Here is a 23,924-nt window from a genome sequence, read left to right on the forward strand (position 1 = left end):
AAATGATGGTTCCCACATGTGTTAGGTGACTCACATGGGCTGCTAAGAGCTGATCATTGGAGTGTATATACCAATAGCACATACATCTAAAAGCTGTGTATTGTACGAGTACGAATACGGGTGCATACGAGTGGAATTGTTGATGAAACTGAACGAGGATGTAATTGTAAGCATTTTTGTTAAGTAGAAGTATTTTGATAAGTGTCTTGAAGTCTTTCAAAAGTGTATGAATACATATTAAAACACTACATGTATATACATTTTAACTGAATCGTTAAGTCATCGTTAGTCGTTACATGTAAGTGTTGTTTTGAAACCTTTAGGTTAACGATTTTGTTAAGTGTTGTTAACCCATTGTTTATTATATCAAATGAGATGTTAAATTATTACATTAACATGATATTATGATGTATTAATATATCTTAATATGATATATATACAATTAAATGTCGTTACAACGATAATCGTTACATATATACCTCGTTTCGAAATCATTAAGTTAGTAGTCTTGTTTTTACATATGTAGTTCATTGTTAATATACTTAATGATATGTTTGCTTATCATAATACCATGTTAACTATATATATATCCATATATATATGACATCATATAGTTTGTACAAGTTTTAACGTTCGTGAATCACCGGTCAACTTGGGTGGTCAATTGTCTATATAAAACCTATTTCAATTAATCAAGTCTTAACAAGTTTGATTGCTTAACATGTTGGAAACACTTAATCATATAAATATCAATTTCATTTAATATATATAAACATGGAAAAGTTCGGGTCACTACATTCGCTCTCCCCGTTTCTATTCATTATTGCGGCAGAAGGTTTGAACTTGCTTGCAAAATTGGCGGTCTCTAAAGGTCGATTTTGTGGTATTGAAGTGGGTAACGAAAGTGTCCCTATCTCACATTTACAATACGCAGATGACACCATCTTTTTCGGTTCGTGGAGCTGTAGCAATTTTGATAAGCTTATGATGTTGCTTAAATGTTTTGAACGGACTTCGGGGTTGAAGGTCAATTATTCTAAAAGTAATCTCTTCGGGGTTAATGTTGATCATAACGAGGTTGAAGCATTAGCAAGTGTTTATGTTTGTAATATAGGGAGTTTTCCTTGCATTTACCTTGGTCTCCCTATTGGTGCAAACATGAATAAGGGACATAATTAGAAACCGGTAATTGAGAAATTTGGAAAAAGGCTTGCGGATTGGAGAGCACGTTCGATGTCGTTTGGTGGGCGTTTGACTCTTGTAAAATTGGTGTTAAATAGTTTGTCATTGTATTACTTCTCGCTCTTTCGTGCCCCGCAATGTGTGTTAAAAAAACTTGAGTGTATGAGGAGAGCTTTCTTTTGGGGCGGGTCGGGTGATTCTTCTAAAATTTCGTGGGTCAAATGGGAGGATGTTCTTCTTCCTTTCGAGGAAGGGGGATTGAATCTTAGGTCATTAAAAAGTAAAAACCTTGCTCTAATCGGCAAGTGGTGGTGGAGGTTTTATACTGAAGCCGACACCTTGTGGGTTAGAGTCATCAAAAGCATTTATGAGTCCTCGGGCGGGTTGGGTTTTGATCCTCATAATTTGTCAAATTTTTCTAATTCGTGTTGGTACCGTATTGTAAAGGCTGGGGAGTACATCGACTCGCTTGATGTCTCCTTCCGAAACTCTTTCTGCAGGTCGATTGGAGACGGGACAACAACTAGCTTTTGGTCGGATTGTTGGTTACAAAACAGGCCTCTAAAGTCGATTTTTGGCAGATTATTTCGGTTAGAAACAGACCCACTAGCGACGGTCTGTAACAGATTGGGTATCGATGGATCGATGGATCGACGGTTACTTTCGCGTGGAATTGGTCTCGTGTTCCTACTGGAAGAACGCAAGTGGAGCTGGATAATTTATGTAATCTCTTGAGCTCGGTAACATTGAATCCTTCGGAACGTGACTCGTGGAAATGGTCTTTGAGTAGCAGTTGTAAATTCACAACAAACTCACTAAACGGAATACTAAACGAGAAGATAATTCGTGGGGGCAATAATTGTACCAAAACGTTAAGAAACTCTTTTGCTCCAAAAAAAAAACTGAAGTATTCATGTGGAGGGCAAACAAAAAAAGATTACTCGTCTTAACCGAACTTGACAAGCATGGCATCGATCTACATACGGTCCGATGCCCTGCTTGTGATGACGAAGTTGAGACGGTTGATCACGCCCTATTTTATTGCAAAAACTCGGTTGAAATTTGGTCCAAGGTGTCTGAATGGTGGGGGTTAACTGTCCCAACACAATTCGGGGCAAATATAGCATTCGGTGAAGATACAAGTATAACGGTCTCAAGTCTTGGTGGTAAGATTTGGCAAGCAGTTAGATGCACGTGTAGATATCTCTTATGGAAAAACCGGAATAAAATAGTGTTCAAAAAAGTGGTTGGACGCCTCCGGTAGCTCTTTGTGAAATCCAAATTGTAAGCTTCGAGTGGATCGCGAAGAGATGTAAGTCGAAGACATTATCTTGGCACGATTGGCTTCATAATCCAAGTATATATATGTTAGGGTGAGTCTCGTGGTTAACTTTGGGATGCTACCTTATCATCCTCTTAGTTAGTTCTTGGTGTTAACTATATGTTTTACCATATGTCGAGTTCATGTATAGTGTTGCTACTACAAATGCACACCTGTTATTTTCGTTGATTCATAAAATAAGTAATGCTTTGCCTTTCAAAAAAAAAGAAGAAAGATAAGCTATGAAACCTTTAATATACATCCTTGATTCAAACCAAACATCCATAAACAAATGACTAAAAAAACTTATATGGTAAACTTGACAAAAAATAGTCAAACTGGACCAATATTGCAATATAGCCATCTAAATTTTGCTAGCAAACACCTTTCTAATTTCTAATTACTATGATGAACCTTAGTATAGCAGTCTCATTGCTGTATAAAATTTGATTATCTATGTATTTGTGCTCATATTACACATATATAAAGTTCAAAGGTCATTGATAATTAAAGAAAATGAACATGCCCTATATTCTACTGTAAATGGAACTATGTTAATGTTTATGACCACATTAAAATAAAAATAGAACAATGCACAAACATAAAAATATCGTTGACGAAGCATGTCTCACAATCAAGAAGCATGATTATGTATCTGCCATATTGTAAGAACTGGCATTGGAAAATAAGTAGTATTGCCTACTTAATTTAAAGAGAGATACACAGACGATTAACACTATCTTAAAATGAAAAGAAAAAAAAAAAAAAAAAAAAACAACATTACATATTTTCCAGGTCAACTCAACAAAAGAGAATTATAGTGTTGAATACAAATGAAAATGGACCCTCGAATCTATAAAAAGATCCAGTAGATAGATACTAAGATGCACAAACATTAGAATTTCTAACTCATTGACACATGAAAAACCATCGGAATCTCTACCTCAATCATTGAAAAAAACTACCTGAAACTCTCTAACCTAGCTTGCACCATATTACAGTTTTAATCTAAATCAAAACTTTACATATGTAAATAAAGAACTTCATGCTCCATAAAAAATACAATAACCATACTATGAACCTTCATGAAAACAACACATGTCAGATAACAAAAACATCAGAAAGGGAGTAACAAATTAGAAGAAACGCACCAAACTCACCATTTCAGCAGATAGGCACGAGTACCAGGTTCAAAAAGTGTTTGGGGATGGCACTAAGCACAACCTTCACTAAGTATCCTGCTCCAACACAAAGGCTTAAGTAGTAACCATAAACATGCGATGAGTATTATTTATGAAATAAGCAAAACAAAAATCCTAAATATTAAATCAAACCCTTAACCAAACAAACGTAACAAACGCAAGCACAACATATAAAGGATCAATACTAAACAATTTCAAATCATATAATATCATATCTAAACACAAACAGAGGGCTTAAAAGCATGAAGTATCTCAAATCATATAAAACTAGATCGATCCTATATGAATAGAAGATGGAAAAACTATGTTGGAAGTTGAAGAAATGAAAGAAAGCCTTAATGTTGAATTTCTTACAATCTCAACACCAAAAGGTTCCAAATTTCAACAGATAGAATACAAAAAGGTCCATCTTTATAGTGTAGTTGTTTTCTTATTCAAACATTGTATTAAAAAAATGATGCTCATCAAATACCTAAAGCATGGATGATAATTACTTACACTCAAAATCTCTTGTAGTACTTTGTAAGCCTTCTACAAAATATACAATGCACTAAACAACGAGTTATAATTGTGACCAAGATATAGCAAGAACGACATAAACAATGAGCAAAGCATAAAGAATTTCATTCAAGCATTTAAGCGAACACTTGGAGTGCACCAAGATACAACTCAAATCTTAAAACACGATGCTTACATGATATAGATTCAAAATTATATGTCAAATGCATTTATATACAAAGGTCATTGTAACAACCTCTAAATGAAAATATACAAAATAAAAAATTTATCCATACCTTCTTTAATAGCCATTTCTGCAAGTGATATTAATCCCACGTCATTCACTGTGAGCTTTTCAATCAACATTCATATTCAAGTAGCATAAAAAATAGTATTAGATCGAATCAATTTCATCCCTGCCATGAAGTATCCACGCATGGCACCTTTCCCATATCGTTTGGAGGGTAAAGGGGAGGGGTTTTTACTTGGTCGTGCCCTTGGATCGGTTTCAAGATTTCGCGGTTAATATCGCTGCATAGGCATAGTCGAAACGGGAGATGATCGCAACGAGTGGTAAAGTGCCCTCGGTGATCCCAATCGCTGTTAAAAAAAAAGAAATCAAATATAAAGTTGAATAAATAATTGAATACCTACCTGAAACTTTTTTCAATCAGGTTATGAAGCAAAGAGATAGATAAACATTAAGAAAGAAACATTAGAGTCCCGAACTAAAAAACAACACTTGATAGAAAAGAAATCGTAAGAAAGGAGAGGTTGAGAACTTAAGAAAAACCCATGTAATATCTTAAAATTCTGCATTTTATTAAATGAAATAAAAAAATACAATAACCACATACCAGGTTTCAAATTAAATGAGAAACTGTAGAGTAAGGAGACAGTGTTTTGCTGTTTAGAGTATGAAGATGAAGATGAAGATGAGATTGAGGTTATTATAAACCGTTTAGGGAGATGTCTTGGAATCGCTGCAAATCTAAAAAGATTTATTGGAATTGAAACAATTAAAGTTTAATTAGATTTCCTAGAATATTCAATTTGAATTGCATGAAGATAAAACATTACCTGTGAAAGAGGCGTGCGCCGTTTAAAAGAAAAAAAGGGAGTGTGTGTCATGTAAGACTGTTTCTAATCGTGGCGGTGACGTTAAAGACAAGTGATGTACTTTTTGATGATGTGGCAAGGTAAGAGATGAAGTTAAATAAAGGGGAGTGTTAAATTTGAGGATGGGTGATGTGGTAAAATATTATTGGTAGTTGGGTATAAAATATATTAATTAACATATATAAAAATATTCAAAAAAATCTGATTGGCTGAAATAATTTTGACACACCCGTGAAATTTCCGACTGACGCCCCGGGCGTCAAATTTTGACGCTGCGTTAGGGGCGTCAAGGGCGTCAAATACGTTGCCATGTGGGATGATGGGGAAAAAGTGACGCTGCGTTACGTTTAGTCTAAAGATTTCCTCTTAACTTGTAGCTGTATGTTTACATGTACTGTTTTTTTTTTAATATCCGCTTAAAAAAACGTTTTTGTTTATGGTATAATTATTTATTTATTTAATTGTACAAATTATTTTTAATTTTTAATTAATTACTAATAATAACATCACTAGGGGGCCTTAGATTTTTTTGTTTTTATTTTTTGATTTTTTTAAAGAAGAGTTAAAACTATTTATGATGTCATCATAATAGTCTTTTACGTATATGATAGTATTAGACTGTTTCCAACCCTGACTATGATGTCAAAGGCAAGTAGTGTACTTTTTGATGATGTGGCAATGTCAAGAGATGAAGTTGAATAAAGGGAAGTGTCAAATTTGAGGGTTAAATTTGTGAATTGGTGATGTGGTAAAATATTATTGGTAGTTGGGTATATAATTTATTACTCCGTAATTAATAATATATAAAAATATGTGCTGAAATCTGATTGGCTGAAAATTATTTGACACACCCATCAACTTATCAACTGACGCTCGGGGCGTCAAATTTTGACGTCGCGTTAGGGGCGTCAAGGGCGTCAAACTACTTGCCAACTAGGATGACGAGAGAAATCTGACGACTGGTTAAAAACAGTTAGATATATGAAACCTACTCTCCATGGCAATAACTCATCACCACTACAGTACAAGCATTTCTTTTCTACCATTAGGCTTGTCACATTATCAATATACCTTACAAATAACCATATCACACTATATTACATCCATCACCACTAATTTTGATCTTACATGTGACCAGATAGGTACTTGTATTAGTCATACCTACAGTTGACAGTTCTAAGGGTTTAATTTTAGTGCCTAAAATTAATTAATGTATTTTGTTTTGATACGTTATTTATATTATTAAATCGAATGATATAATCATATACACTTCACAACTTGTCACCGAGAGTGCTCGATGTCAATTATTTTGCAAGCTAAAGATGAAACGTCAACTTATTTCATATAGAGAGTTGAATTGAATCGGTGAATGTTCTGATTGTAGCACAAACTCCTCCATAACTAATAGTGAGATTATTGAACAATCAAAAGTTCATATCAAATAACTCTAAGGCATTCATTAGTACTCGATTTAGAAGGGTTTAGTGGATTTATATTTAAGAATTTACAGTTATCGTAGGGCTGGTTTGGAAAATTTTTGTATCTAAAATGGTGTGAAAAAAAATCTTAGACTCCAATGAATAATATAAACTAATAAAAAAATATCTTTCGGCCTTGCTAGAAAGCTGGTAATCTTTGATTTTTTTCTTTTGGTGGCTTTTGAATAGTGTTTTTGGGCCTATTGTGTTATGCATTCGTTGCTTCTGTTGTGCTTTCCTAGTTTTCATGCTTCTCAAATCTCCGATTATGTCTCTATATATAAAAAAATTGGGCCCTTAAAAATTCTTAACCTTGAGTGATCGATCACTTTGTTCCCCTTCGGGCCTCCCCTGGTTATCGGGGTATGCTTATCATTAAAATACGTTAACCATAAACTAAATAAATTTACGTTTAACCAACATTATGTTAGGAGTGCGAATCGAGAGTTAAACAAGGAATCAAAAAGTCAAAAATTGTTGCACAAGGTTCGAGACCGCGAGTTCCAAATTCGCTACTGGAGTTTCTGCTCGACATCCATCTCGCGATTGCGAGATTGGTTGTGCATGGAGACTCGCGATCGCGAGTCGGGGCTGGACGGGAGAATTTTCTAGAAAATGCGTTTTCTTGCTCTCAAAGCTATTTCTCTGTATTGTTTTGCCTATTTAAGCATCATATTATAACTCATACATGTATCAACGAAAATTATCAATAAAAGAACTCTATTTGATAACCGAGGATTAAAGTAATCATTCGTGATTAAATATAACCTCGTTAATTCGCTTGTCTTTATCATTTAGATTACAGTTTTAATCTAAATCAAAACTTTACATATGTAAATAAAGAACTTCATGCTCCATAAAAAATACAATAACCATACTATGAACCTTCATGAAAACAACACATGTCAGATAACAAAAATATGAGAAAGTGAGTAACAAATTAGAAGAAACGCACCAACCTCACCATTTCAGTAGATAGGCACGAGTACCAGGTTCAAAAAGTGTTTGGGGATGGCACTAAGCACAACCTTCACTAAGTATCCTGCTCTAGCACAAAGGCTTAAGTAGTAACCATAAACATGCGATGAGTATTATTTATGAAAAAAGCAAAACAAAAATCCTAAATATTAAATCAAACCCTTAACCAAACAAACGTAACAAACGCACACACAACATATAAAGGATCAATACTAAACAATTTCAATTCATATAATATCCTATCTAAACACAAACAGAGGGCTTAAAAGCATGAAGTATCTCAAATCATATAAAATTAGATCGATCCTATATGAATAGAAGATGGAAAAACTATGTTGGAAGTTAAAAAAATGAAAGAAAGCCTTAATGTTGAATTTCTTACAATCTCAACACCAAAAGGTTCCAAATTTCAACAGATAGAATACAAAAAGGTCCATCTTTATAATAGTCTTCGATTTTAAAAAACAAATATTGTCCTCTTTCATTGTAGTTGTTTTTGCTTGTTTGGTTTTGAATTGTATTGTTCTGCTTTCATTTGGGCAAGCTTGGCTTGTGCCATGTTTTGTATTGAAGTGTTTATTAATATAATTCTCCTCTTTTGCCTAATAATAGTGTAGTTGTTTTCTTATTCAAACATTGTATTAAAAAAATGATGCTCATGAGCTCATCAAATACCTAAAGCATGGATGATAATTACTTAGACTCAAAATCTCTTGTAGTACTTTGTAAGCCTTCTACAAAATATACAATGCACTAAACAATGAGTTATAATTATGACCAAGATATAGCAAGAACGACATAAACAATGAGCAAAGCATAAAGAATTTCATTCAAGCATTTAAGCAACACTTGGAGTGCACCAAGATATAACTCAAATCTTAAATCACGATGCTTACATGATATAGATTCAAAATTATATGTCAATTGCATTTATATACAAAGGTCATTGTAACAACCTCTAAATGAAAATATACAAAATAAAAAATTTATCCATACCTTCTTTAATAGCCATTTCTGCAAGTGATATTAATCCCACGTCATTCACTGTGAGCTTTTCAATCAACATTCATATTCAAGTAGCATAAAAAATAGTATTAGATCCAATCAAGAATCAAGAAATCAAATATAAAGTTGAATAAATAATTGAATACCTACGTGAAACTTTTTTCAATCAGGCTATGAAGCAAAGAGATAGATAAACATTAAGAAAGAAACGTTAGAGTCCCGAACTAAAAAACAACACTTGATAGAAAAGAAATCGTAAGAAAGGAGTGGTTGAGTACTTAAGAAAAAACCATGTAATTGTAGGATTAATGTGCAAGCTACAACATATAACTATATGGCCAACCTCATTTGAGCCTTCGGGGTCACACACATATACACCGAGACGTCAAATAAAATATATATATATATATATATATATATATATATATATATATATATATATATATATATATATATATATATATATATATATATGATGTATATATATATATATTACTCAAGTAACAAAATAGTAAATCGAAATTAATTCATTTACTATTCATATGAATAGTAAATGAATCGAAATTAATTAATTTACTATTCACATGAAAGCGACATGATAGAAAATTATTAATTATAAGTTACATAACATACCTCTAAAGTATTTGAGAAATACGACTTTATAATATATTTCATATCTTTTGTTTTCCAAAAAAACATTCACGGGTCTACATTCATATGAAAAAAGGTTCTTATTATTTGCTTTAAAATGAAGACTATGGGCTCATTTTTCTGAGTGAGTCATTCTTTTGAATATGATCATTCTATTTTTAACGTATTCTCATTTCTTGCATAAGAACTTTTTCACCTAAAACCCTTACCTTGTAATTTGAAGACATATATGAAATATTATATATTTATTCTTGTATTAATATAATTTGATTATATTAATACTTTACTTGGGTTTAGACTAGCATCCATTGACAGTTGTTTGAAGTGTAGTGTGGACTATCCAAAGAGACGGTCATACCCTTTGATCGTAGGTTTCTCTCCGTTCATCAGTTTCTTCAAGAAAGGTATACCGTTAACTCACTTTATGATTTATATTCATGACAATTATTATGGTGTAACTGGATCTAATTGAGATAAATTAATCGTGTGCATGTTTCATTAAATAAGTGATTATTTAATCTTGTAAAAGTTTTTTAAAAGTTTTATGAAATAATAAAAGATTATTATTTTAACTATTCGCTGCGTTAATCTGATTTGTTAAAAGTACACACGATTTTCCAACAGTGGTATCAGAGCCGCTTTTACACCATCTTAATTGTCGTGTGACTATTCTTTAGATTTAGCTTTGTGATATATTGGTGAAAGTCGAAACCTTTTTGGTTTTTAAAGTCAACTCGGTTGATCTAGACTTAACCTCATGACGCACAAATATGATTGAAAGAATATCATTATTTTAAATTGTAGATTTAATTGTTATGGCTTGAATATTTATTATAATTGTTGATTGTTTTATTCCATGGTTATACACATGCATTGTAACCATGGACAAGCCATATTTAAGTTTTAATAATGTAGTTATTAAAATTGTGATTGCACACATTGCTCATAATGCCCCGACCTATGTATGATTGTTGTGATTGTTGATTACTGCAATATTATGTCAAGTTGATTATTTGTATTATTAGAAAGGCCATTTTAAAGGCAAAGTTGTATTATATTTATTTTTCATTTTCATAGTATTGTATTTAAGTTTATTCTAAATTGTAAAAGTATTAGATTAGTTGTATTTTTAAATTTTAAATAAATGTAACAAGATGAAGATTGAAGATAAAATACAACATGCTTTTGGCTTAGAAGATGGCGAACAGGTCAAGTAGACAACGATGGCATTTGTCAAGTTTTCACTTGATTCTTGAATCAAGTGGGAGCTACGATATTACCCTTAGTTTGACCTCTTGATCCCATGTCGGCTCATGAGATCAAGCATAGGATTTTTGGGCTAGGCTATGTGTGTGTGATGCATGGTATGGTTATGTTTTATTTTTACGCATTTATATTTAATTGTTGATTATAATATATGCTAAATGTTTTTGATGAAAACATCAAATAAAACTAGTAACGAGTTTCAAAGGTTAAAATTGATGATTTAAAAAAAAGTTAAACTCTAATGAGTTTAAAGTTAAATATTTTTTTTGAAACTCAAATAATATATATATATATATATATATATATATATATATATATATATATATATATATATATATATATATATATATATATATATATATATATATATATATGGGCGACATCTTTTAAAACTGTTTTAAAACGATACACGTTTGTGTATTTGTTACTTTTATATATAAAATAAAATAACAAACTAGACGCATAAACACGATCGACATATATAAAACTGGTTAAAATGATTTTTAAATAGTGTAGCGAATCTTGTGTGCATGCATTTTTCGTTAACACAAACATTTTTAAAAATACCCGTCAAATTTAAGTCATGCCATCTAATGAACTTGCAAACACTCCTCGTTATTTTTTGATTACGGCGAGACCTAATCGAATTATAGCCACGAGGTGGATTTTCAGTTACGAGTGAGACTAGGCTGAATTTTCACTGTTTCCAAATTGGACGACTTAATCGTATTCACGGTGAGACCTGAGTTCGAGGCAAGGATGGGAAAAACATGCCAATAGATAATAGTGGTTTGTTAGACTACACATATCTCAAGGTCTCATAAAGATCTAAGAGTTGCACCTGTGATGCAATTGGTATTCGCTACCTTCCAGTAGACTCTATAACTGCTAGCTGATCAACATATGTAGTTATGGAACCTCTATATGGATCTTAGACTTTCGTAAATTAATTGTTTTTTAAATATATTAAAACTTGGGTAATTAATTTATTAAAGTATTATATCAAAAATACTAAAATTGAACCTTGTTCTTTTGTAGATGTCAAACAATCAAAATGTAAACCAAAACACCCTCCGTTCTTTGTTAGAGAAGGAGAAACTCAATGGTTCAAACTTCCTCGATTGGTACCGCAACCTGAGAATTGTTCTCAAATATGAAGGAAAGTTGAACAAAATTGAAGAACCCTTACCCGAAGCTCCTCCTGAGACAGCTACTGCTCAAAAGAATGCTTATCAGAAGTTGTTTGATGAGCAAGATAAGATAGCTTTAATCATGCTTGCTAGTATGACTTCTGACCTCCAAAAGGAAATAGAAGATCGTACAGCATACGATATGATGACTGAGATGAAAAATATGTTTCAGAAACAGGCTAGTCAAGAGTTATATGAAACTTATAAGCTTCTTCAAACATGCAAAATGGAGGAGGGTCAATCAGTGAGCTCTCATGTCTTAAAAATGAAAAGCTACATTGACCGATTGGAAAAACTTGGAACTACCTTGCTGCCTAACTTGGCTGTGAACACAGTTTTGGTTTCACTACCAAAATCGTATCACCAATTTGTGATGAATTACAATATGCAAGGTTGGGAGAAATCTCTGGCAGAGGTGCACTCGATTCTCAAAACTGCTGAATAGGATATTCCATATAAGGTTTCCAATCCAGGTGTCCTGATGATTAGGGATGGTAAGGTGAAAAAGAATAAGCCGAAAACTTGGGAAAAAGGAAAAGGCAAGTCAATTGCTAAGAAAAACATTCCACCACCTCCCAAGAAAGAAAACCCAGCGAAAGACGCCGAATGTTTTCACTGTGGAAAAGTTGGCCACTGGAGGAGGAACTGTCCTTCCTACCTATCTGAGTTGAGAAAAGGCAAAGCTGGCCAGACCAGCAAATCAGGTATATTTCATATACAGTTATATACTTTTTCTAGTGATTCCTGGTTTTTTGATACTGGTTGTGGTACTCACATCTGTAACAATATGCAGGGAAAGAGAAGAAGTAAGAGACTGAAGAACATCACACTAGACTTAAGAGTGGGTAATGGGGCTCGAGCTGCTGTTGAAGCTATTAGCACCTATGAGCTTACTCTACCTAGTGGTCTTATTGTTTTGTTGGAACAATGTCATTATGCTCCTAGTATTACGAGCAATGTAATTTTAGTTTCTCTTTTGAAAGATGTTGGTTTTGAACTTACTTTTACGCACCTTGGTATTTCAGTTTCTAAGAATAATGTATTTTATTTTAATGCTATTCCACGTGATGGTATTTTTGAAATTGATGTGCATGGTGTGATTTCAAATAATAATTCTGTATATACATGTACTGCCAAACGAGTCAAGAAAGACTTGAATAATACCTATCTATGACATTGTCGTCTTGGTCATATAAACAAACAACGCATTTCAAAACTCTAATCTGATGGGCTTTTGGAATCAACTGGCTCTGAGTCATTTGATGTATGCGAGTCATATTTATGTGGAAAGATGACAAAGATTCCTTTCTCCGGTTTAGGTGAAAGAGCTAAAGATCTTTTAGGACTAATACATACTGATGTATGTGGCTCTTTTAGAACTATGTCTAGAAATGGTGAATCATACTTCGTTACATTTACTGATGATTATAGTAGATATGGTTATGTTTACTTGCTGAAACATAAACATGAAGTTTTTGAAACATTCAAAATCTTCCAAAATGAAGTAGAGAATCAACTAGGAAAGACCATTAAAGCCCTTCGCTCTGATCGGGGAGGAGAATATATGAGTCAAGAGTTTTTGAACCACCTGAAGAATTGTGAGATTGTCTCACAGTTCACTCCACCTTACACACCACAGCACAATGGTGTGTCAGAACGGAGGAATCGAACTTTACTTGATATGGTTCGATCTATGATGAGTCTAACTACTTTACCAATTTCTTTTTGGGGTTATGCATTAGAGTCTGCTGCACACATACTCAATATGGTTCCAACCAAGAACGTAGAAAAGACACCATATGAGTTATGGTATGGAAAGAGTCCTAAGTTGTCTTATTTGAAAGTCTAGGGTTGTGAAGCGTATGTGAAACGTGACACTTCAAACAAGTTATAACCCACATGTATCAAATGTCACTTTGTGGGATACCCAAAGGAAACAATGGGTTACTATTTTTACTACCAAGCTGAAAACAAAGTGTTTACTGCTCGGTTTGCTGAATTCTTTGAAAGAGATCTTCTCTTACAAGAAGTCAGTGGGAGTAAAGTAGATCTTGAGAAAATTCAAGAATCACAAAGTAACACACCTTCTAAAGGCACTAGCCAACCGCACGTTGAAGCTGAACACACTGTTGGTGAGCCATAGCATGTTGCACCTATACTTCGTAAATCTAGTAGAACTCCTCATCAACCTGAGAGGTTAAATCTTCTGATTAATTCAGATGAACCTCATCTAGGGGATTATGATGAACCCTCTAGCTACGGTGAAGCCATGTCAGATCCAGAATCTAAAAAATGGCGAGATGCTTTGAAGACAGAGATGCAGTCCATGAAAGATAATCAAGTATGAGACTTGATTGATCTTCCACCCAATTGCAAGACAGTGGGCAGTAAATGGGTCTTCAAGAAGAAGGCTGATATGAACGGTAATGTAAATACTTTTAAGGCTCGGTTGGTGGCAAAAGGTTATACTCAAACTCAAGGAATTTGTAACACCCCGTTTTCCCGTGCGCGTTTAAAGGTACGTACTTAATCAATAGTATGCTTATAACTTGTTCGTTATGTGATTAAATGAGCTACGGTGTTAGTTGTCGTATAAGTGTATATGTGTGTGTATATATATATATATATATATATATATATATATATATATATATATATATATATATATGTTTGAATGCGTGCGTGAACGTGTTTATGAATGTGTCGCGTTGGCGTCGAGTCGTGTGAGACTTAAGGTTGAGGTTTAGACGTGCATAGGAAGGGTGAAAGATGTTGTGCTTGTTGTTTGAACCTTTGATTTATGTTAAACTTTCGAAGTGACCAGGAAAAGGCAAACGCCGCGCCGCGGTAAACGGGATCGCGCCGCGACACAGAAAGCAAATCCAGATCAGGACTTGAGTTAAGAAGGGTTGTTTTTCCTTCTATACGTCGCGCCGCGACAAAAGGGCCGCGCCGCGGCGCCTCTGCAGTTCTGACTCCGATTCCAGCTCGATTTAAAAAGGGTTTTGGGGGTATTTTGGTCTTTTTACGTGTAAATCAGATGGGAGCTTTTAATATCAGCCACTTATCCTATATTTCTCATTTCTTTTCCATTTTCTTTCACAATTTCCTCCCAAAACTTAAAATCCACTTAGATTAAACTTGAGATTTGAAGAAGAAGTTTTGTGAATCAATCCTAGGAGCAAGAATTAAAGTTGTTCTCCTTGCTATTAGCTACAAGAGGATAGTTTTGGTAAGTCTCAACTTTAAGTTTTAAGTTTTATTTAGTTTAAGCTAGGGTTTGGTTCATATGGAACTTGTGTAACCCATTTGAGGGTTAAATGGGTGGATTTTGGGTTAGATTGTTGAAAGGAAACCCTAATTACCATAATCTAGGGTTTGGTCTAATGAAATGAGGTTTGTAAGTGTTAATGGTGTTGTAAGCATTAAAACACTTGTTTAAAGTTGAATGATGTTAATTGGGTCATGTTTGACTAAACTTGTTGTATGTTTTAACGAAACGTGTGGAATGGTTTACATATTTAATTGGCGCGTAAATGTGTATTATTTATAAAAAAAAATTATCGTATGGAATACGGGTTGGGTTGTTACAAGTGGTATCAGAGCATGGTCTAAGGGATTTAGGCGACTTGAGATAGGTGCCTAGACTTAGACTTTAATGTGTATGCGCTTTTATGCGGGACTTGTAGGACTTCGGGTCGGATCGGGAATTGTTAGTGCTTAGGTTTATGTGATTTAACCTTGCACCAATTGTTTTGTGTTGTAGTTGGAATCATCAAGCGAGATAGACATTGTACTAGCAAGTTAATGCGGCATGCTCGCGTAGTAATGACTAGCTACCATTATTACGGGTGCAAGTCGTGTCAACCAAGCAATGTACTACGATTGTTGAGCGAGATGGGATAGTGTGGTGTATGTGTATGCATATGTGTCATGTGTGTTGTTTCGACGTTTAATCTTTTCCGTTTTATAGAATGAAGATGCGAAACGGACACGACACCGAACATGATAATGGGGGTATGAGCGAGGACGCTGAGTTTTCGGCTAAGGTTGAGGCCGTCTTTAAAAAGTTAAAAGTGGATTTTCTTACGGACGTCCGAAAGGTCTTCCAAGCTTCGGTTGATGAGCAAATAACCGAACTAATCAATGAACGCATGAATGCCACGATTGAAGAGGCATTTGAAGCTCGAAACTTGCACCCTCGTGGTGAAGGAGGTGAAGGAAGGCGGGACTTCCATTATAAGAATTTCAAGGATGCTCAACCCTCGATGTTTAATGGGGTGCGAGATCCTTTAAAAAGTACATGTTAGATCTCCGATATCGAGGGAGCTTTCCGTACCGCGGAATGTCCTCCCGAGAAGAAAACAAGGTATGGTTCTAGCATGTTGCGGGAGGAAGCTAAGTTGTGGTGGGAAGATAAAATCAACTTATATGGCGAAGAACAATGTATGGGCTTGACAAGGGAGGAGTTCAAGAAAGAATTTTTCAAAAAGTACCGAACTTCTTCCGATCTCGATAGAATCTGGGATGAGTGATAGTGCTCCAAATGAACATATATTTAGTAGCAATATCCTCCCAATATGTAAATTATTTAGTTGTAATTGTCCTATTTTAAGTTGTAATCGTTTATATTAAATAAGTGCGAAGACAAAAGGCGAAAACGAAGATTTGAAGACGCAAACTTCCAAAAAGCTCAAATGTACAAGATACAATCCAAGTGGTTCAAATTATTGATGAAGAACGTCTAAAAAAGACAAGAATACAAGTTACAAAACGCAAAGTACAAGATATTAAATTGTACGCAAGGACGTTCGAAAATCTGGAACCGGGACATGAGTCAACTATCAACGCCCGACGCAACGGACTAAAAATTACAAGTCTACTATGCACAAGAATATAATATAATATATAAATAATTATATTAATTATTTATATTTTATATTTATATATATAAAACGTCGGCAAAGAAGATCCAAAAGGGTGTGAGCTGTATCCCATTTCCCCGCGACTCGCGGAGTTCTCAGGCACAAAGTGCCGTGACTCGCGGAGCACAGAAATTTCAGAATGCCTATAAAAGGTCGCGAATTCTGCCGAGTTTAAACATAAAATAATAATAATAATACTCCGTAGTATAATATATATATATATATATATATATATATATATATATATATATATATATATAGTATAGATTAGTGTTATATTAGATTAGTTTGGGTTATGTAAAGGTTATTTTTACGGGTTTTTGAAGTCGGAACTCTGTCCGTGTAACACTACGCGTTAAATAATCAATGTAAGTTATGTTCTCCCTTTTTAAATTAATGTCTCGTAGCTAAGTTATTATTATGCTTATTTGAACCGAAGTAATCATGATGTTGGGCTAAAAATATCTAAAATTGGGTAATTGGGCTTTGTACCATAATTGGGGTTTGGACAAAAGAACGACACTTGTGGAAATTAGACTATGGGCTATTAATGGGCTTTATATTTGTTTAACTAAATGATAGTTTGTTAATTTTAATATAAAGATTTACAATTGGACGTCCCTATAAATAACCATATACACTCGATCGGACACGATGGGCGGGATATTTATATGTACGAATAATCGTTAATTTAACCGGACACGGGAATGGATTATATATATATATATATATATATATATATATATATATATATATATATATATATATATATATATAGTCTATGGAATTATTAAAACAAGGGTGAAATTATGTACAAGGACACTTGGCATAATTGATAACAAAGTATTAAAACCTTGGGTTACACGCAGTCGACATCCTAGTGTAATTATTAAACAAAGTATTAAAACCTTGTTACAGTTTAAGTCCCCAATTAGTTGGAATATTTAACTTCGGGTATAAGGATAATTTGACGAGGACACTCGCACTTTAAATTTATGACCGATGGACTGTTATGGACAAAAACCAGACGGACATATTAAATAATTCAGGACAAAGGACAATTAACCCATGGGCATAAAACTAAAATCAACACGTCAACCATCATGGTTACGGAAGTTTAAATAAGCATAATATATTTTATTTCATTTTTCCTCGTACTTTTATTTTTTGTCATTTTAATTATTGTTATTTATTTTATATTGTTATTTAAATATCGTCATTTACTATACGCTTTGCTTAAAATATAAATCGACAAACCGGTCATTAAACGGTAAACCCCTTTTTATATATTATTATATATAATTATATATATTTTGTACAAATATAGTTGTTTAAAAATATAGTGTGCAATAAGCCCGCTCCCTGTGGAACGAACCGGACTTACTAAAAACTATACTACTCTACGATTAGGTACACTGCCTATAGTGTTGTAGCAAGGTTTAGGTATATCCCATTTGTAAATAAATAATTAAAACTTGTGTAATTTGTAACGTATTTCGTATTAAAATATAGTACTATCACGTACCCCTTAGCTTTAACGCCAAGTTTTTGGCGTCGATGCCGGGGAAGTCGGCGAAACTCTATATTTTTAAATTTATTTTTGTATAAATATATTTATATATATTTTTACAAAAACAATATAAAATTATATAAAAAAAACCGAAAATGCAAACTCCGCGACTTGCGGAATTTTAGGGCACGTGGCAACGCGACTCGCGGAGCCACCCTGACGCGCCTGCAGAAACCCTAAATTTGCATTTATTACGGAGTTTTAATTATTATTATTAATTATTTAGTATTTAGGGTTAATTAATTTATTATTTAGTTTAAGTTTTAATTAATTTGTAATAATTAATTTTAATTAGTTTTATTTAAATTGTAAAATTAATAGTTTTATAAAATAAATAATATAAAAATAATATTTTTATAAAAATTGTACTTTTTACAACTTTTAGTATATTTTTAAATTTTGTTCCTTTTTAATTGTTTTAGAGTAATTTTTGTATTTTTTTTATTTAGTTTTAAGATATAGTTTTTGCCATAATTATTTTTACTTCTAGATTTTTAGGCTTTGCCGTAAAATCCCTTAAGTGCTTTTTCTTTAGACTAAGATCTAGGTGCTTTAGAATTTTGCGACGCCTTTTTAAGTTTTAGTACCTTTTTAAGTTATTGCCATTTGGGATATAGTTTTACTTGAAAGCTTTAATATTTTTAGACGCAACTTTTAATTTTTTAGTTTTTAGTACCTTTTAAGTTACGACGCGCTACTTTCTTTTTATTTTCAACCTTTTATTTTTCGACATTTTTCGACGCGCAATCTTTTTCTTTCTTATTTCTCGACACTCTAGTTTTAGGACTTAGAAATTTTCTCTACTTCTTCTCTAATAATTCAAAACGAAAAATTATTTTAAGCGGTTAAATTGATAGACATCCAAATTTTCTGCTTCGTAGTAATAGTTGAATTTGTTAGTGGCTGAGTTGTGAGCTTCCGATTTAAAGGGTTCTGGCTCCCTGCTGCATCTATTGGTTATTCGAAACGTGGCAAAAGCAGAAAAGTCTATTAATTTGATAACTTATATAATTTTTATATTTATAACTAATAGGATAATTAAAATTTGGTAATAAGCGCATTATGAAAAGTCTCGAAGATATTTTGGAAACTCTTTACGACATACGAAATCAATACTCTCAACAAAGTGTTGATGACGATTCGTTCGGTCAATCTTGGATCACGAATGACTAAACAATAACTGGTTGTGAAATCTGTGGAGATTATCACTCAATATGGGAATGTTATTATTACGTTCCTATGGAAAATTACGCACCCGTGGAACCTGAATGGAATGATTATGAGGAATACAATTCTAATTGGGATTATTCCCAAGAATATATCCAAACTCAACAACCAGAAGACGAGGAAAATTATGTGCCTGAAAATTCTTTAGATTATATGAAAATCAAACTCGAAGAACTCAATGCTCAAAATGAACAAATGAGAGAGTTTGTAAATCGGCAAGCTAAAACTCTATCAGATTACACACCTGTTGATCTGAGGAGTCGTGTGCAAGAAAATCTCATATCATCGAATTTTGATGAATTCGAGAGCTCCAAAATCACCAACTATCCCGATGATACTTTTTATTCAGATTTACCAATTTCACAACATATCGACACATTAGCCTCTACCGACGAAATCATCGACCAATCTATGGATGAAGAAGAAGTAAGGAAGACAAAATTGTACTCTTGGGAAAACGATAACGTTGAAAATTTTACCCCCGAGACCAAAATGGTGAAACCGATAAGTACCGTTAATGAAGAAGAATCTACTTCGATTCCGAACTTCACCATTCCACAATCTTCCAACCCAATATTCTCAATAGACGAGTCATCTACCGAAGATGAACTATGAGCTGTAATAGATATTGACACCTCGGATTTTATCCAATTGGGTAATAGAGGTGAAAACTTTGATCCCGAGAATAAACGGAAGGAAATGTTAGGAATTGTCCACCCTATAGTATGTATGTCGGTGTATATCGATCCATTTGACCAAGAACCAGAAAAGAGATATATATCCATTTACTAAAAGCTACACTTAAAAAAGAATTAAGTAGTGACAATCGGGCGAGTCTAAACTTTAAACCCATTGATATATTTTATACCACCCGAGATGTAAATAACTGGCTCACTATTTTAATTCGTGGAACTTATTCTACCAACTTCACATGTCGTCAGCTAAGTGTGGGGAAGTCTAACCCCACTTAACATTAAATTAGGGGTTCGGGTTAGTGCATAACTCGTTAAATAAACATGCATAATAAGTAAGGGTAAAAGACGCATTTTCAAATATTAGCAAACAGTTCAGAAAAGCAACCGTTTTTGAAGAAAAACATGTGTGATAAAACAAGAAGGAATGAACGATGAGGCGAGCCATCTATCATTCGACGAGCTTTGTAATTACAAACTGGGTATTTTCAATCACTTTTCTACACTAATCACCCTCATGAATTTATAATTAGAGTCTGATTTCATGCAAATGAGGGCATTGCATGATCTCATGTGTGGGGAAGGATTATAAATTCTCTCGGGTTTATACTTGGTTTATTTGCCAAATTTTATGAAAATTTGAAAACATTTCAACTAAATGAATTTAAAATCATGTTTATATATATTTATGAACGATAAAACTAGGTGCTAATGCCGAAATTATTGTTACTTCGAAAAGGACATAAATTGAGAAACAACTAAAACGCTTGAATTTATTTATTTAAGATACAAAAAGAAGCATGAAAAAAGCCAAGTGTGGGGAGAATGTACCTAGTTATTCAATTAAAAACTATCTAGCATATGTTTCTGTAAAGTTTATTGCAGGTGCTTTTGTTTTGGACTAAATTAACTATTTTACCCGATGAAAGAAAAGAAAAGATGGATCTACATGATGAATCAATTCCATTATTAAAAGGAAGTAAAGTCTTCCGAAAAAGACACGCGCTTCTTGATTTAGGTCAAGAAGTTGTCGTCCAGACCAGCTGTAGGTTGACGAAAAATCTAGAAAAGTCATCTCTAAAATCAGCAGGAAATCCACGGACCTCAGCATCAAACAGGGTCGCCAAGTGGTCAGATTTATCCTAACCATGAGAAGGATTTATCTCGTACAATAGGGGGCACCGTGCAAATTAGCTTGATAAGACTAATGAATCAGATCCCCAGAAAGGATAATCTCCTTAAAGATTAAAAATCAGCTTTTAAGCCTGATATTACTCAATCCTTGAGATTGACCTTAAAGATTGAGAATTACAAACTCATGGAATTCAATGATATCTAAACTCGAGTTTGAACGAGAAAATATTTTGATCAAAATTAAAACCAATTTGTTTTCTGAAAACCCATTTTTAATGTGTTCATTACCATTGAACGTAAAATCCTGAGAATTCATTGGAATTCATTAGGTCACCTGAACCAAATCGGGTGTCAACCGTAAGAACGGTGGTTGCATAGCATGGTCGAAGACAGGACCTTGTGCCAGACCGAAAAATCATAGGATGATCTTTACTATTGCTCCTACAAAGGATAGTAATAGCATCCGACAAGTTTTTGGACCATAATCAAATGCATGTCATTAGACATTGCCTTAACAGTTGCTTGTTCATCGCTTTCCTTTACAACCAGACGGTAGTTTGCCGAAAGGTAATATACGGGACAATTAAACTGGACGTGTTGCTTTCCTAATACAAGGTTAGCAAGTGGGTGACACAAAACCATAAGTGTTGAGCTAAAATTTTCAAATCTGAAACCCACCAAACCCACAAAAAGAATTTGCAAACACCGGTGAAGGGTTATTCCGGAAAACTTATCTAGGGTAAAAGCTAGATTTAATTTTCAAAAGATCAAATGTTTTCATAAAGATCCAATTTCCTTAAAGGATCTAAATTTTTATAGTCATGTGGGACTGTAAACCACATCGTTACTATCATTGTTTATACCGCCGTATCAAAATCACTAATGTATAAAGTGTGAAGAATAAAGAAGTGATTCGTATGATTTAATTTCAAGTTTTGTATTGCTTGAGGATAAGCAACGCTCAAGTGTGGGGATATTTGATAGTGCTCCAAATGAACATATATTTAGTAGCAATATCCTCCCAATATGTAAATTATTTAGTTGTAATTGTCCTATTTTAAGTTGTAATCGTTTATATTAAATAAGTGCGAAGACAAAAGGCGAAAACGAAGATTTGAAGACGCAAACGTCCAAAAAGCTCAAATGTACAAGATACAATCCAAGTGGTTTAAATTATTGATGAAGAACGTCTAAAAAAGACAAGAGTACAAGTTACAAAACGCAAAGTACAAGATATTAAATTGTACGCAAGGACGTTCGAAAATCCGGAACCGGGACATGAGTCAACTATCAACGCCCGACGCAACGGACTAAAAATTACAAGTCTACTATGCACAAGAATATAATATAATATATAAATAATTATATTAATTATTTATATTTTATATTTATATATATAAAACGTCGGCAAAGAAGATCCAAAAGGGTGTGAGCTGTATCCCATTTCCCCGCGACTCGCGGAGTTCTCAGGCACAAAGTGCCGCGACTCGCGGAGCACAGAAATTTCAGAATGCCTATAAAAGGTCGCGAATTCTGCCGAGTTTAAACATAAAATAATAATAATAATACTCCGTAGTAATATATATATATATATATATATATATATATATATATATATATATATATATATATATATATATATATATATATATATATATATATATATATATATATATATATATATATATATATATATATATATATATAGATTAGTGTTATATTAGATTAGTTTGGGTTATGTAAAGGTTATTTTTACGGGTTTTTGAAGTCGGAACTCTGTCCGTGTAACACTACGCGTTAAATAATCAATGTAAGTTATGTTCTCCCTTTTTAAATTAATGTCTCGTACCTAAGTTATTATTATGCTTATTTGAACCGAAGTAATCATGATGTTGGGCTAAAAATATCTAAAATTGGGTAATTGGGCTTTGTACCATAATTGGGGTTTGGACAAAAGAACGACACTTGTGGAAATTAGACTATGGGCTATTAATGGGCTTTATATTTGTTTAACTAAATGATAGTTTGTTAATTTTAATATAAAGATTTACAATTGGACGTCCCTATAAATAACCATATACACTCGATCGGACACGATGGGCGGGATATTTATATGTACGAATAATCGTTCATTTAACCGGACACGGGAATGGATTAATAGTCTATGGAATTATTAAAACAGGGGTGAAATTATGTACAAGGACACTTGGCATAATTGATAACAAAGTATTAAAACCTTGGGTTACACGCAGTCGACATCCTAGTGTAATTATTAAACAAAGTATTAAAACCTTGTTACAGTTTAAGTCCCCAATTAGTTGGAATATTTAACTTCGGGTATAAGGATAATTTGACGAGGACACTCGCACTTTAAATTTATGACCGATGGACTGTTATGGACAAAAACTAGACGGACATATTAAATAATCCAGGACAAAGGACAATTAACCCATGGGCATAAAACTAAAATCAACACATCAACCATC

At 33.4% G+C, this 23,924-nt stretch overlaps 1 protein-coding gene and 1 long non-coding RNA gene across 2 annotated transcripts; one reads left to right on the plus strand and one right to left on the minus strand.

The window, feature by feature from the left end:
* The first annotated feature begins 2,095 nt into the window (after positions 1-2,095).
* LOC139888860 (uncharacterized) lies at positions 2,096-2,446 on the plus strand. Its single transcript, XM_071871842.1, has one exon. It carries the CDS (start codon positions 2,096-2,098, stop codon positions 2,444-2,446), a length of 351 nt encoding a protein of 116 aa, XP_071727943.1.
* Positions 2,447-7,598: 5,152 nt separating this feature from the next.
* Positions 7,599-8,996, minus strand: LOC139891919 (uncharacterized). The gene is made up of 4 exons (XR_011773908.1): positions 8,934-8,996; positions 8,775-8,829; positions 7,760-7,842; positions 7,599-7,685 (listed from the first exon to the last, which is right to left on the minus strand). It is a non-coding gene; the product is annotated as an uncharacterized lncRNA (long non-coding RNA).
* Positions 8,997-23,924: the final 14,928 nt, after the last annotated feature.

The sequence above is a fragment of the Rutidosis leptorrhynchoides genome, chromosome 2, assembly GCF_046630445.1.
Source record: "Rutidosis leptorrhynchoides isolate AG116_Rl617_1_P2 chromosome 2, CSIRO_AGI_Rlap_v1, whole genome shotgun sequence".
NCBI classification, from domain to species: domain Eukaryota; kingdom Viridiplantae; phylum Streptophyta; class Magnoliopsida; order Asterales; family Asteraceae; genus Rutidosis; species Rutidosis leptorrhynchoides.

Bases quoted from the DNA above. Each gene is read 5' to 3' on its own strand.
- LOC139888860 (XM_071871842.1), top strand. From the start codon at position 2,096: ATGTGGAGGGCAAACAAAAAAAGATTACTCGTCTTAACCGAACTTGAC.